Source organism: Mixophyes fleayi, chromosome 1 (genome assembly GCF_038048845.1).
Source record: "Mixophyes fleayi isolate aMixFle1 chromosome 1, aMixFle1.hap1, whole genome shotgun sequence".
NCBI classification, from domain to species: domain Eukaryota; kingdom Metazoa; phylum Chordata; class Amphibia; order Anura; family Limnodynastidae; genus Mixophyes; species Mixophyes fleayi.
This window is the reverse complement of record NC_134402.1, coordinates 171,853,082-171,866,887: the sequence shown is the minus strand read 5'-3', so window position 1 is coordinate 171,866,887 and position 13,806 is coordinate 171,853,082. Positions and strand designations below refer to the sequence as shown.

The following is a 13,806-nucleotide window of genomic DNA, read 5'->3' as shown; positions in this document are numbered from 1 at the left end:
ATATATATATATATATATATATATTACACTTTAAGCATCCGTAGCCATCATAGTGAGTGTTGAAGATTTACTTCATAAGTCTATATAATGTTTACCTGTTCCCCTGTTACAGCATGCCACCCATCCTGCAAAGAGTGCAGTGGGCCTTCTGATACAAACTGCCTGACATGCCACCCTCATGCCAGTCTTATTGGTGGAAACTGTAAGACCTCATGCGCTGATGGACAGTACCTCAACTTGGTGGGATATTGTGTTGGTAAGTTTTTTTACCCTCAATTCATACCACTTAGATTAAGTTAATCTTACCTCCAAGCTGTCTCAATTTAGGTAGGACAGTCACAATTTTAGGACCAAGCTTTTGTCACACCTGCCATTTGTGTCCACGCAGCAAAGTGGGCTTGTTTATAGGAGAGAGGAGTTGGTAGCTGCCTGGTGCCTCAGACGTGCTAAGCACGTCCTAATGGGCTGTGGCATGCCTCAGTGTATCAAGAGCGTGCTTCCAGTGTGGCATGACCATGCCATGCCCATTTTTTATTGGTGGGTGTTTCAGGAATTGGCAGACTGTCCCAACTTACACAATTACAATGTTGGGAATTATAATGAAATGGTAGACCCCCCCCCCCCCCCCCTAAATCACTAAGTCTGTTCTCATGTAGTTAATGGTTTTTTTGTTTTTGCATATTAATGATTGAGTAACAAGGCATACACTCCACACAAGGTACAAATATTTGTGATTTTTTTTTGGAAAGTTTTGTTGATGTGTTAAAAATACACAGGACAAACTTGTGCTGTCCAAATCAGGTATCAGGTCCAGTTTTTACTCTTTTGCCTCCCTAGGTCACTTTTGCTGCTCTCCTCATATTGCCACAGAGCTCCACGTACCTACCTCTTACTTGAAATATCTTCAGTTGTGATATATACCTATAGTGTTCACTATATGTGTTTGTTACTAGCAGATCTTTAATAATATGATGTTGTTTATAGTTTCGTGAGTCATTAAATGTGTTTATTAATAGAAGGTCTCATTTTATATGGACATACTGCATGGTTCAGCTCATTAAATGTGCTTGTGTCTTTGTTATGATTTTAGTTTACTGCAACTAGGTATATTTGGCAAAACGGTTTACAACGCACTTGATTGACTTCCGTGAAAGTGTTTGCTCATTTGTGTATAAATGAAAGTAATTGCTCAACTTTAATATAGAAAATAAAAACAGAATACGATGAGTAATGAGAAACATATACATATCAATCAATAATTATTTACTAAAACTGCAACAGCCACATCGACCTTTCTTAAAGGTTATTTCTATATTTATCCTTTATATGTCAATAAACAGGAAACATGTAAGTACAATGGCATATTATGCAGATATAGCATATGCAAATTAGACACTTTTCATGTTTACTAGTAAAGGAATATATTTAATTGCTTCCGCTAATGGTTTAAAATGCACAACATGACCATTTCTTGTTCTCTGATGTACTAGGTATTCAAAGTACAGAAAAAAATGTATAAATATATTTTGTGTTCATTAGTTTACAGTCTCTAAAAATTTGAGACTAAGTAATTGTGCTTGTTATTTGTTACATGTAGGACACTAAAGTTCTTAGAGCTCTTCACTCAATTATTTTGACATTACTGCATGTTATTTCCGGCTTGTAAAATATACAATAGGGATTTATATGTAAAGAGGGTGGGGGGAAACTGCTTGCTTTCTGGTAAGTGACACAGATCTCTCTAGTCCCCCCCCCACACACAGACGCACACTTCTTATCTTAATTTATATTCTACAGCCCTATGAAATGCAAATTCTTAAAAATGGAGCAGAACAGTGAATCGTCAGGTTGCCCATTTGGGTAGGATGCCGCTGTAGCCCCCCATGTCCCCGACTGCAATCTCAAAAGAGCCAAGCAGGTGCCTTTTTTGAGCCAGTGCATGCTCAGATTTGGACTTAACTCTGCTTTTTGAGAGCATAGGAGAGGTCTCATGGGGAGCAGTGGACTCTGAGGGTGTTGGTGACCCAGCAACGCTGGGCCCGCATTACCACCAGGCCCCATAGTGGCCGTATCCCCAGTAGTTCCGCCACTGCCTAAAACCTTACTTCTCAGCCATTACAGTTTAAATCTCATACTTGACCCCATAGCCTCATCTTAGCATTTACCCCACAGTATAACACTTAATCCATCTCCCCATTCTCCCCCCCCCCATAGCCCTACTTATGTCAGTAGCCTTTGCATCAGACAATACTCTGCAAGTACAGTGAGAAATTTGCAGTGCCTACACCTACACTTAAGCATAGAGAGGCACAATAAGGAGATACTAAGATGTAAATTATTCTACTGCGCATGCACAGTTCTTAAAATCACTTTTTATGCTTGTGACTCAGATTTACGTCCAACTCTACATGACCCCCAGAACATCACATCTAAACTAATCCATTTCTATCCATGTCAGAACATGAACTTTATCAGAATGGACAACAACTCCGAATTGAATGGTTTTAAAGCAAATATTTTGGAAATTAAGGTTCAGATGTAATGCTGCTTTTTATCCTGTTCCTCTAGGAGGATTCATTATCTTATTGTTTATCTTATTTTATGGAAGCCAAAAGTCTGCTTCCAACCATCCTTTTCAAACAGTAAGCAAATGCAGGTATCTCTGTCATTGTATTTTCAATAGAAAATAGGACAGGGGACTTAAAAACAGACCTATTATTTTTAGGGATGAGCGCGCTCGGATTTCTGAAATCCGAGCCCACCCGAACGTTGCGGATCCGAGTCGGATCCGAGACAGATCCGGGTATTGGCGCCAAATTCAAAAGTGAAACTGAGGCTCTGACTCATAATCCCGTTGTCGGATCTCGCGATACTCGGATCCTATAAATTCCCCGCTAGTCGCCGCCATCTTCACTCGGGCATTGATCAGGGTAGAGGGAGGGTGTGTTAGGTGGTCCTCTGTGCTGTTTAGTTCTGTGCTGTTTAGTTCTGTGCTGTTTAGTGCTGTGCTGTTTAGTGCTGTGCTGTGCTGTGCTGTGCTGTGTTCTGCAGTATCAGTCCAGTGGTGCTGTGTGCTGTGCTCTGTCCTTCTGAGGTCAGTGGTGCTGCTGGGTCCTGTGCTGTGTCCTGTTCAGTCCAGTGGTGCTGTGTCCTGTGCTCTGTGCTTCTAAGGGCATAGTTATTTCCCCAATATTCCCCTGTGTTTAAAAAAATAAAAAAAAGTTTTTTTTATAAAATACCAAAAACTACTTTAATATTTTTTAATTACCACAAAATTTTCACAACCAATCCTGCAGTATAAGCCCATTGGTACTGCAATATTACCAAGTTCACACATTCAGCAGTAAAAGTCCAGTGGTACTGCAATATTACAAAGTTTACACATTCTGCAGTATCAGTCCAGTGGTGCTGTGTCCTGTGCTCTGTCCTGCTGAGTTCCGTAGTGCTGCTGGGTCCTGTGCCGTGTCCTGTTCAGTCCAGTGGTGCTGTGTCCTGTGCTCTGTGCTTCTAAGGGCATAGTTATTTCCCCATTATTCCCAAGTTTGTAAAAAATAAAAAAAAAGTAAAAAAAAATAAAAAATTTAAAAAAAAAAAAATATATATAATAATTATAACCAAATTTGCAAAACCAATCCAGCATTATAAGTCCATTGGTACTGCAATATTACCAAGTTCACACATTCTGCAGTATCTTGTGCTACATATAATGGAGACCAAAAATTTGGAGGATAAAGTAGGGAAAGATCAAGACCCACTTCCTCCTAATGCTGAAGCTGCTGCCACTAGTCATGACATAGACGATGAAATGCCATCAACGTCGTCTTCCAAGCCCGATGCCCAATCTCGTAGTACCGGGCATGTAAAATCCAAAAAGCCCAAGTTAAGAAAAAGTAGCAAAAAGAGAAACTTAAAATCATCTGAGGAGAAACGTAAAGTTGCCAATATGCCATTTACGACACGGAGTGGCAAGGAACGGCTTAGGCCCTGGCCCGTGTTCATGACTAGTGGTTCAGCTTCACCCACGGATCTTAGCCCTCCTCCTCCTCCCCCCCCCTACAAAAAATTGAAGAGAGTTATGCTGTCAGCAACAAAACAGCAAACAACTCTGCCTTCTAAAGAGAAATTATCACAAATCCCCAAGGCGAGTCCAAGCGTGTTGGTGGTTGTCAAGCCTGACCTTCCCATCACTGTACGGGAAGAGGTGGCTCGGGAGGAGGCTATTGATGATGTAGCTGGCGCTGTGGAGGAACTTGATGATGAGGATGGTGATGTGGTTATTGTAAATGAGGCACCAGGGGGGGAAACAGCTGATGTCCATGGGATGAAAAAGCCCATCGTCATGCCTGGTCAGAAGACCAAAAAATGCACCTCTTCGGTCTGGAGTTATTTTTATCCAAATCCAGACAACCAATGTATGGCAATATGTAGCTTATGTAAAGCTCAAATAAGCAGGGGTAAGGATCTTGCCCACCTAGGAACATCCTCCCTTATACGTCACCTGAATAACCTTCATAGTTCAGTGGTTAGTTCAGGAACTGGGGCTAGGACCCTCATCGGTACAGGGACACCTAAATCCCGTGGTCCAGTTGGATACACACCAGCAACACCCTCCTCGTCAACTTCCTCCACAATCTCCATCAGATTCAGTCCTGCAGCCCAAGTCACCAGCCAGACTGAGTCCTCCTCAATACGGGATTCATCCGAGGAATCCTGCAGCGGTACGCCTACTACTGCCACTGCTGCTGTTGCTGCTGTTAGTCGGTCATCTTCCCAGAGGGGAAGTCGTAAGACCGCTAAGTCTTTCACCAAACAATTGACCGTCCAACAGTCGTTTGCCATGACCACCAAATACGATAGTAGTCACCCTATTGCAAAGCGTATAACTGCGGCTGTAACTGCAATGTTGGTGTTAGACGTGCGCCCGGTGTCCGCCATCAGTGGAGTGGGATTTAGAGGGTTGATGGAGGTATTGTGTCCCCGGTACCAAATCCCCTCGAGATTCCACTTCACTAGGCAGGCGATACCAAAAATGTACAGAGAAGTACGATCAAGTGTCCTCAGTGCTCTTAAAAATGCGGTTGTACCCACTGTCCACTTAACCACGGACATGTGGACAAGTGGTTCTGGGCAAACGAAGGACTATATGACTGTGACAGCCCACTGGGTAGATGCATCCCCTTCCGCAGCAACAGCAACAGCTGCATCAGTAGCAGCATCTACAAAATGGCTGCTCATGCAAAGGCAGGCAACATTGTGCATTACAGGCTTTAATAAGAGGCACAACGCTGCCAACATATTAGAGAAAATGAGGGAAATTATCTCCCAGTGGCTTACCCCACTTAGACTCTCATGGGGATTTGTGGTGTCAGACAATGCCAGTAACATTGTGCGGGCATTAAATATGGGCAATTTCCAGCACGTCCCATGTTTTGCCCACACCATTAATTTGGTGGTGCAGCATTACCTCAAGAGTGACAGGGGTGTGCAGGAGATGCTTGCGGTGGCCCGCAAAATTGCTGGACACTTTCGGCATTCAGCCAGTGCCTACCGCAGACTAGAGGCACATCAGAAAAGCTTGAACCTGCCCTGCCATCACCTCAAACAAGAGGTTGTGACGCGCTGGAACTCCACCCTCTATATGCTGCAGAGGATGGAGGAGCAGCAAAAGGCCATTCAGGCCTACACAGCCACCTACGACATAGGCAAAGGAGTGGGGATGCGCCTGAGTCAAGCGCAGTGGAGACTGATTTCCGTGTTGTGCAAGGTTCTGCAGCCATTTGAACTTGCCACACGAGAAGTCAGTTCCGACACTGCCAGCTTGAGTCAGGTCATTCCCCTGATCAGGCTGTTGCAGAAGCAGCTGGAGAAAGTGAGGGAGGAGCTGGTAAGCCATTGCGATTACAGCAAGCATGTAGCTCTTGTGGATGTAGCCCTTCGTACGCTTTGCCAGGATCCGAGGGTGGTCACTCTTTTAAAGTCAGAGGAATACATTCTGGCCACCGTGCTCGATCCTCGGTTTAAAGCGTATGTTGTGTCTCTGTTTCCGGCGGACACAAATCTACAGCGGTGCAAAGACCTGCTGGTCAGGAGATTGTCCTCTGAAGAGGACCGTGACATGCCAACAGCTCCACCCTCATTTTCTTCCACATCTATGGCTGCGAGGAAAAAGCTCAGTTTTCCCAAAAGAGGCACTGGCGGGGATGCTGATAACATCTGGTCCGGACTGAAGGACCTGCCAACCATTGCAGACATGTCTACTCTCGCTGCATTGGATGCTGTCACAATAGAAAAAATTGTGGATGATTACTTTGCTGACACCATCCAAGTAGACATGTCAGACAGTCCATATTGTTACTGGCAGGAAAAAAAGGCAGTTTGGAAGCCCCTGTACAAACTGGCTCTATTTTACCTGAGTTGTCCCCCCTCCAGTGTGTACTCGGAAAGAGTTTTTAGTGCAGCGGGGAACCTGGTCAGTGAGCGGCGAAGGAGGTTGCTTCCTCACAACGTTGAAAAAATGATGTTTATAAAAATGAATAATCAATTCCTCAATGAAGTACAGCACTGCCCTCCAGATACTACAGAGGGACCTGTGGTTGTGGAGTCCAGCGGGGACGAATTGATAATGTGTGATGAGGAGGAAGTAGACACTGTAGGGGGAGAGGAATCAGAGGTTGAGGATGAGGACGACATCTTGCCTCAGTAGAGCCTGTTTAGTCTGTACAGGGAGAGATGAATAGCTTTTTTGGTGTGGGGGCCCAAACAAACCAATCATTTCAGTCAAAGTTGTTTGGTAGGCCCTGTCGCTGAAATGATTGGTTTGTTAAAGTGTGCATGTCCTATTTCAACAGCAGACCTCTCAACTGCAGCTCATCCCTCCTCTGCGGGGATAATGTCTCCTGTGCTCTGACACGTCACTCTGTGTACTCTCAGCCTCAGGATCTGACACTACAGCTACCATGCCTCTTGTAGCAGCCCTCACTCCAGGGCCTCTTCCATGTGCAGTGTCCCCCTCTCTCTTGGGTTCACTATAGTGGCATGGAGTTCTCCCCCTCATCCAGGGCACACATTCCTTGCCCTGGCTCAGTCACCACGCTCAGACTTCCAGGCAATGCTGGGGGAGCCTGGGAGCTTCCACCCCAGGTCCCCAGCTACAACTCTCCTCTCCTGTGTCTTCTCTCTCTTTCTGACACTTGAAAGATCGTGCCTTTAAATGAAAAAGTCAGTCTTGATTGCACGACTATGTGCAAGTGCAACAGGGACATTTTTTTGGGTTTACAAAGTCAAACAGTAACACTACGACCCTGTCTGTCTGGGGTCTGTCAATGACGAATTGTCTGGAGCATGTTTTGAGGAGGTATTGTGGCCCCGGTATCAAATTGGGTACCGGGGCCACCCCACTATGCAGTCCAGATACTTGTTTGGTGGAATTCCGACACGTGGAGGGTTTTTTAATTATATTGTGGCCTCGGTACCAAATTGTGTACCGGGGCCACCACACTACGCAGTCAAGATACTTGTTTGGTGGAATTCAGACCAGTTGAGGGTTTTATTATTATATTGTGTGGACCACTCTATCTATACCACACTACAACTCTATACCACTCTATTTCCTACTTTAATTCTATTTAATTCTATTTCCTACTTTAATTCTATTACTAATTAATTACCATAAAGAGGAACCAAAAAAACCAATTTTACCAAAAGTATAATATGACTTAGACTTACAAACACTACACTTGAAAGATCGTGCCTTTAAATGAAAAAGTCAGTCTTGATTGCACGACTATGTGCAAGTGCAACAGGGACATTTTTTTGGGTTTACAAAGTCAAACAATAACACTACGACCCTGTCTGTCTGGGGTCTGTCAATGACGAATTGTCTGGAGCATGTTTTGAGGAGGTATTGTGGCCCCGGTATCAAATTGGGTACCGGGGCCACCCCACTATGCAGTCCAGATACTTGTTTGGTGGAATTCCGACACGTGGAGGGTTTTTTAATTATATTGTGGCCTCGGTACCAAATTGTGTACCGGGGCCACCACACTACGCAGTCAAGATACTTGTTTGGTGGAATTCAGACCAGTTGAGGGTTTTATTATTATATTGTGTGGACCACTCTATCTATACCACACTACAACTCTATACCACTCTATTTCCTACTTTAATTCTATTTAATTCTATTTCCTACTTTAATTCTATTACTAATTAATTAACATAAAGAGGAACCAAAAAAACCAATTTTACCAAAAGTATAATATGACTTAGACTTACAAACACTACACTTGAAAGATCGTGCCTTTAAATGAAAAAGTAAGTCTTCATTGCACGACTATGTGCAACAGGGACAGTTTTTTTCTTTACAAAGTCAACTAATAACACTTGGACCCTGTCTGTCTTTAACATACTTAATGGGATCTCAATGACGAATTGTCTGTAGCATGTTTGGAGGAGGTATTGTGGCCCCGGTATCAAGTTGGGTACCGGGGCCACCCCACTACGCAGTCCAGATACTTGTTTGGTGGAATTCTGACACGTGGAGGGTGTATTTATTTTATTGTGGCCCCGGTATCAAGTTGGGTACCGGGGCCACCCCACTACGCAGTCCAGATACTTGTTTGGTGGAATTCTGACACGTGGAGGGTGTATTTATTTTATTGTGGCCCCGGTATCAAGTTGGGTACCGGGGCCACCCCACTACGCAGTCCAGATACTTGTTTGGTGGAATTCTGACACGTGGAGGGTGTATTTATTTTATTGTGGCCCCGGTATCAAGTTGGGTACCGGGGCCACCCCACTACGCAGTCCAGATACTTGTTTGGTGGAATTCTGACACGTGGAGGGTGTATTTATTTTATTGTGGCCCCGGTATCAAGTTGGGTACCGGGGCCACCCCACTACGCAGTCCAGATACTTGTTTGGTGGAATTCTGACACGTGGAGGGTGTATTTATTTTATTGTGGCCCCGGTATCAAGTTGGGTACCGGGGCCACCCCACTACGCAGTCCAGATACTTGTTTGGTGGAATTCTGACACGTGGAGGGTGTATTTATTTTATTGTGGCCCCGGTATCAAGTTGGGTACCGGGGCCACCCCACTACGCAGTCCAGATACTTGTTTGGTGGAATTCTGACACGTGGAGGGTGTATTTATTTTATTGTGGCCCCGGTATCAAGTTGGGTACCGGGGCCACCCCACTACGCAGTCCAGATACTTGTTTGGTGGAATTCTGACACGTGGAGGGTGTATTTATTTTATTGTGGCCCCGGTACCAAATTGTGTACCGGGGCCACCACACTACGCAGTCAAGATAGATAGATGCGTATCATAGATAAAGTACATTCAGTGGTGTGGGGCAAATTGAAAAATATTCAAAATGCACTGACATTATCAAAAACAAGAGGTTGTCACATGCTAAAACTCCAACATGTATATGATGGAGAGGATGGAGGAGCAGCCGTATGTGTAGTGTAATGCAGACCTGTTGAAGGTTTTTTATATATTTTATTGTGGTGCCCAGTGCCCACTCCTCTACGCAGTCCAGGTACATTTATTGGTGCGAATCAAACAAGTTGATGGTTTTCTTATTATATATATTGTGGTGACCCACTCCTCTACGCAGTCCAGGTACATTTATTGGTGCGAATCAAACAAGTTGATGGTTTTCTTATTATATATATTGTGGTGACCCACTCCTCTACGCAGTCCAGGTACATTTATTGGTGCGATTCATAAAAGTTCAGGGTTTTTAAGATATTGTGGTGACCCACTCCTCTACGCAGTCCAGGTACATTTATTGGTGCGAATCAAACAAGTTGATGGTTTTCTTATTATATATATTGTGGTGACCCACTCCTCTACGCAGTCCAGGTACATTTATTGGTGCGATTCATAAAAGTTCAGGGTTTTTAATATATTGTGGTGACCCACTCCTCTACGCAGTCCAGGTACATTTATTGGTGCGAATCAAACCAGTTGATGGTTTTCTTATTATATATATTGTGGTGACCCACTCCTCTACGCAGTCCAGGTACATTTATTGGTGCGATTCATAAAAGTTCAGGGTTTTTAATATATTGTGGTGACCCACTCCTCTACGCAGTCCAGGTACATTTATTGGTGCGAATCAAACAAGTTGATGGTTTTCTTATTATATATATTGTGGTGACCCACTCCTCTACGCAGTCCAGGTACATTTATTGGTGCGATTCATAAAAGTTCAGGGTTTTTAAGATATTGTGGTGACCCACTCCTCTACGCAGTCCAGGTACATTTATTGGTGCGAATCAAACAAGTTGATGGTTTTCTTATTATATATATTGTGGTGACCCACTCCTCTACGCAGTCCAGGTACATTTATTGGTGCGATTCATAAAAGTTCAGGGTTTTTAATATATTGTGGTGACCCACTCCTCTACGCAGTCCAGGTACATTTATTGGTGCGAATCAAACCAGTTGATGGTTTTCTTATTATATATATTGTGGTGACCCACTCCTCTACGCAGTCCAGGTACATTTATTGGTGCGATTCATAAAAGTTCAGGGTTTTTAATATATTGTGGTGACCCACTCCTCTACGCAGTCCAGGTACAATTATTGGTGCGAATCATAAAAGTTCAGGGTTTTTAATATATATTGTGGTGACCCACTCCTCTACGCAGTCCAGAAAGATACCTTGTTGCAACGTTTTGGACTAATAACTATATTGTGAGGTGTTCAGAATACACTGTAAATTAGTGGAAATGCTTGTTATTGAATGTTATTGAGGTTAATAATAGCCTAGGAGTGAAAATAAGCCCAAAAACTTGATTTTTAAACTTTTTATGTTTTTTTCAAAAAAAATCCGAATCCAATACCTTAAATCCGAACCGAGACCTTTCGTCAAGTGTTTTGCGAGACAAATCCGAACCTCAAAAATAACGAAAATCCGGATCCAAAACACAAAACACGAGACCTCAAAAGTCGCCGGTGCACATCCCTAATTATTTTGGGGAGGATCCTAAAGTTAATTTGCATACATAACAAATTTATTTATGGCTTAATGTTTTATGGATAGAAATCTTCTATTCACTAAAGATTTAGAGATTTAATTTCTTTAGAGAGCTATGATTGTAAATTTGATTCCTTAATATTAGATTTACAGCTGATGAATGGGTAGAGGGGTAATTATTTTGGGCATGGGTGCAATTATACTATATATGTGAATTAAACAATTTAAGATATTTAAATTAAATTTCAACCTCCAAGGCAAAGCAATTTCTACTGTTGAAACGGATTGAGTATTTTTTAGCTTTAGATCCCCCCTACAACTTTGTTATTACCAGTAAGTGCAAAGTGTTATACCACAAATTAAGTGATTTTTTTTTGTATGCCAATATTTGTGTTTAATTTCATTAATTTGATGTAGTTGTCTGCAGTAGTATAAACCAGATTGTCAGTTTGAGAAATGTATTAATACAGTGTATTTTTAAATTCCTGCATATTAAATTACATTTTATGCACACACATTACGGCTTTTAGATTTGTCATTATGCCTGCCGTGATATCCAGTATTACTGCTACGCATGCAGCCTTAGAAGGAAATGTAAATGTCTAGTTTAATTTCCATTGTAGATCAGTAGATAGAATAGTATTAAAACTGAAGACAATGATCATGTCCTTATAGATAAGTTTTAATAACCATTTCAGATATGTTTTTAAAAGAAAGCCATTCATGCAAGATGTAATTTCAACTATTCTGACACAGGATATAGAAATAGATTATGGCATGTTAAAAAGTGACCGTCCAGTGTCCCCCAGTGTATTAAGAGAAAAAGATTTAACGTAAGTATAAGAATCCTCTTTTCTCAGGCATCCAATTGGAGAATACAGGAGACATTGGTGGTGTCCCACAACTGCCTTTATGGGTGGGTAGGCTTAGTAGAAGTGGTGCAAAGCACCTTCCTTCCAAAACTGGCATTCCTACCATGGACGCCAGCAAACTCTTCTTATGGGCATCATAGAGGCCCAAAATATTCTCTGATTGCGAATGTCTTGAGTCCTATCAACATAGATCATCTACTCCCTGGTGACATCCAGAAAATGAAGGACTGAAGAGAGCCCTCATCCTCTGGAGAACTACCCTGGCCCAATTCCAGAATAACTATATCTTGGTTAAAGTGAAATCTCAAGACCACATTATGCTGAAAAAATGAAGGCTTCCCCTGAAGGATGGACCTATCCTCATGGAATATAAATATATAGAATAGAAAATGGAAGAGCGCAAAGCAACAAGCGTGATAATAATAAACTATTTATTAATATAAATATTCAAATGGATTGATAACAGGATAAAACATATAGCCAATATATTGATATCAATTTTGATAGGATCGCTGGCAGCTGTTAATTCATAGACTTAAACCAAGTCAGACAGAATCAGGATGAATGGCCAAAAAATTAGGTATAATATGGTACCATATATAGAAAAAAGAACACTGGCGTGCAAATGTCCATACCGCGGACTGAAGAATTTATATTATTGTTCATGTTCAAATCCTCAAAGGGCTCAATCAATATCAGATATAAGAGAGACCTGTGTCAGTGTCCAGATATTCAATATAATAGGCACCGATTGGTATCAAATAGGTACTTAACTTCTCTTCGTGAGCCCGTGGGTTCCAAACTTCTACAATCAGTCCAGATCCAAAGTTTCCGGTAGGATACAAATGACAGCCTGAAGTGCGCTGTTGGTAGCAAATAATCCAATTCAGCTTAAAGGTGGTAAACTGGCCAGCACCCGATAGATTACTCTGGAATATAAGAAAGATGGCTCTATCCTCATGGAATGTAAGAAGAGACTTGCAGGACAAAGCTGCCTGCTCTTAAACTCCTCTAGCAATGAAAAGAGCTAAAAGGAAAGCTATTGTCTAAAGCAGAAACTTTAACTCTACTCAATACAAGGGTTCAAAGTACGAATGCTGCATAGCATTCAGCTCCAAGTTGAGGTCCCTTAGAGCCACCAAAAAGTGTGTGCCAACAGAAAATGTACTATATTCTGCAAGGCAAGAATCTTGTCCAGTGTAAAGTGAACCCTCTGTTTCTGGGACTTCATGTAATTGAGAATCTACCCTTAGGATTCTAATGTCTATGCAGTCTCCTGCAAATGACCTCCATGACCTTGGTGATTATCCTTAGATTCATGGTCAGGCCAAATTACCTGGGTGGACAGAATGTCATCATACCGATTGCTTTTTGAAGACTTGGCTTCTGGACGATTAGCAGTCTAAGCCTGAAGATTTCCCTCTGGGGTACTGACACCACATTTTCAGCTGAGAAACTAAAGGAGCAAAACCTATGTCCCCTAGATTTGGGAGTGTTAACCAATAGCAAAGCACGCTTTACCTCTGTAGCTTGGCTAATAATTTTATCCAGCTCAGGGACAAATAAGATTCCTCCAGAGAATGGAAGAAACTGTAGAGTCTGCTTAGACTCCACGTCAGCCTCCCAGGCTTTAACCCAGAGAGTCCCACAAGCCGAGACTGCTGAGACCTTTTCAGTCCGATATCTAGAGCAGCATGTCCTAAGTACTCTGTAGCTCCCTGAATCTGCTCCACCAAAGTCAGCAATTCAGACCACGGTCTGCCAGCTCTCAAGCCTTATTAACCTATGCATGCAGATGCTAAAAGGGGCTGCAAGCAGGTGCTCCACAGTCACGTAAATGGACTTAAACATGCCTTCAATCTTACAATCGGCTCTATCCTTAGTAGTTGCTGCATTGGGAATTAAAATAGTGGTTGCTTTGGACAACCTCAGTACAGAGGCATTCAT

The 13,806-nt window shown here is 42.5% G+C and overlaps 1 protein-coding gene across 1 annotated transcript in view; it reads left to right on the top strand.

Moving 5' to 3' along the window:
• Positions 1-13,806, top strand: part of FRAS1 (Fraser extracellular matrix complex subunit 1) — a 410,417-nt gene that overhangs the window by 230,814 nt on the left and 165,797 nt on the right. The window contains exon 20 of the mRNA XM_075203987.1: positions 113-256. Within this exon, the coding sequence (XP_075060088.1) occupies positions 113-256 (144 nt within the window). The remainder of the gene's footprint in view (positions 1-112; positions 257-13,806) is intronic.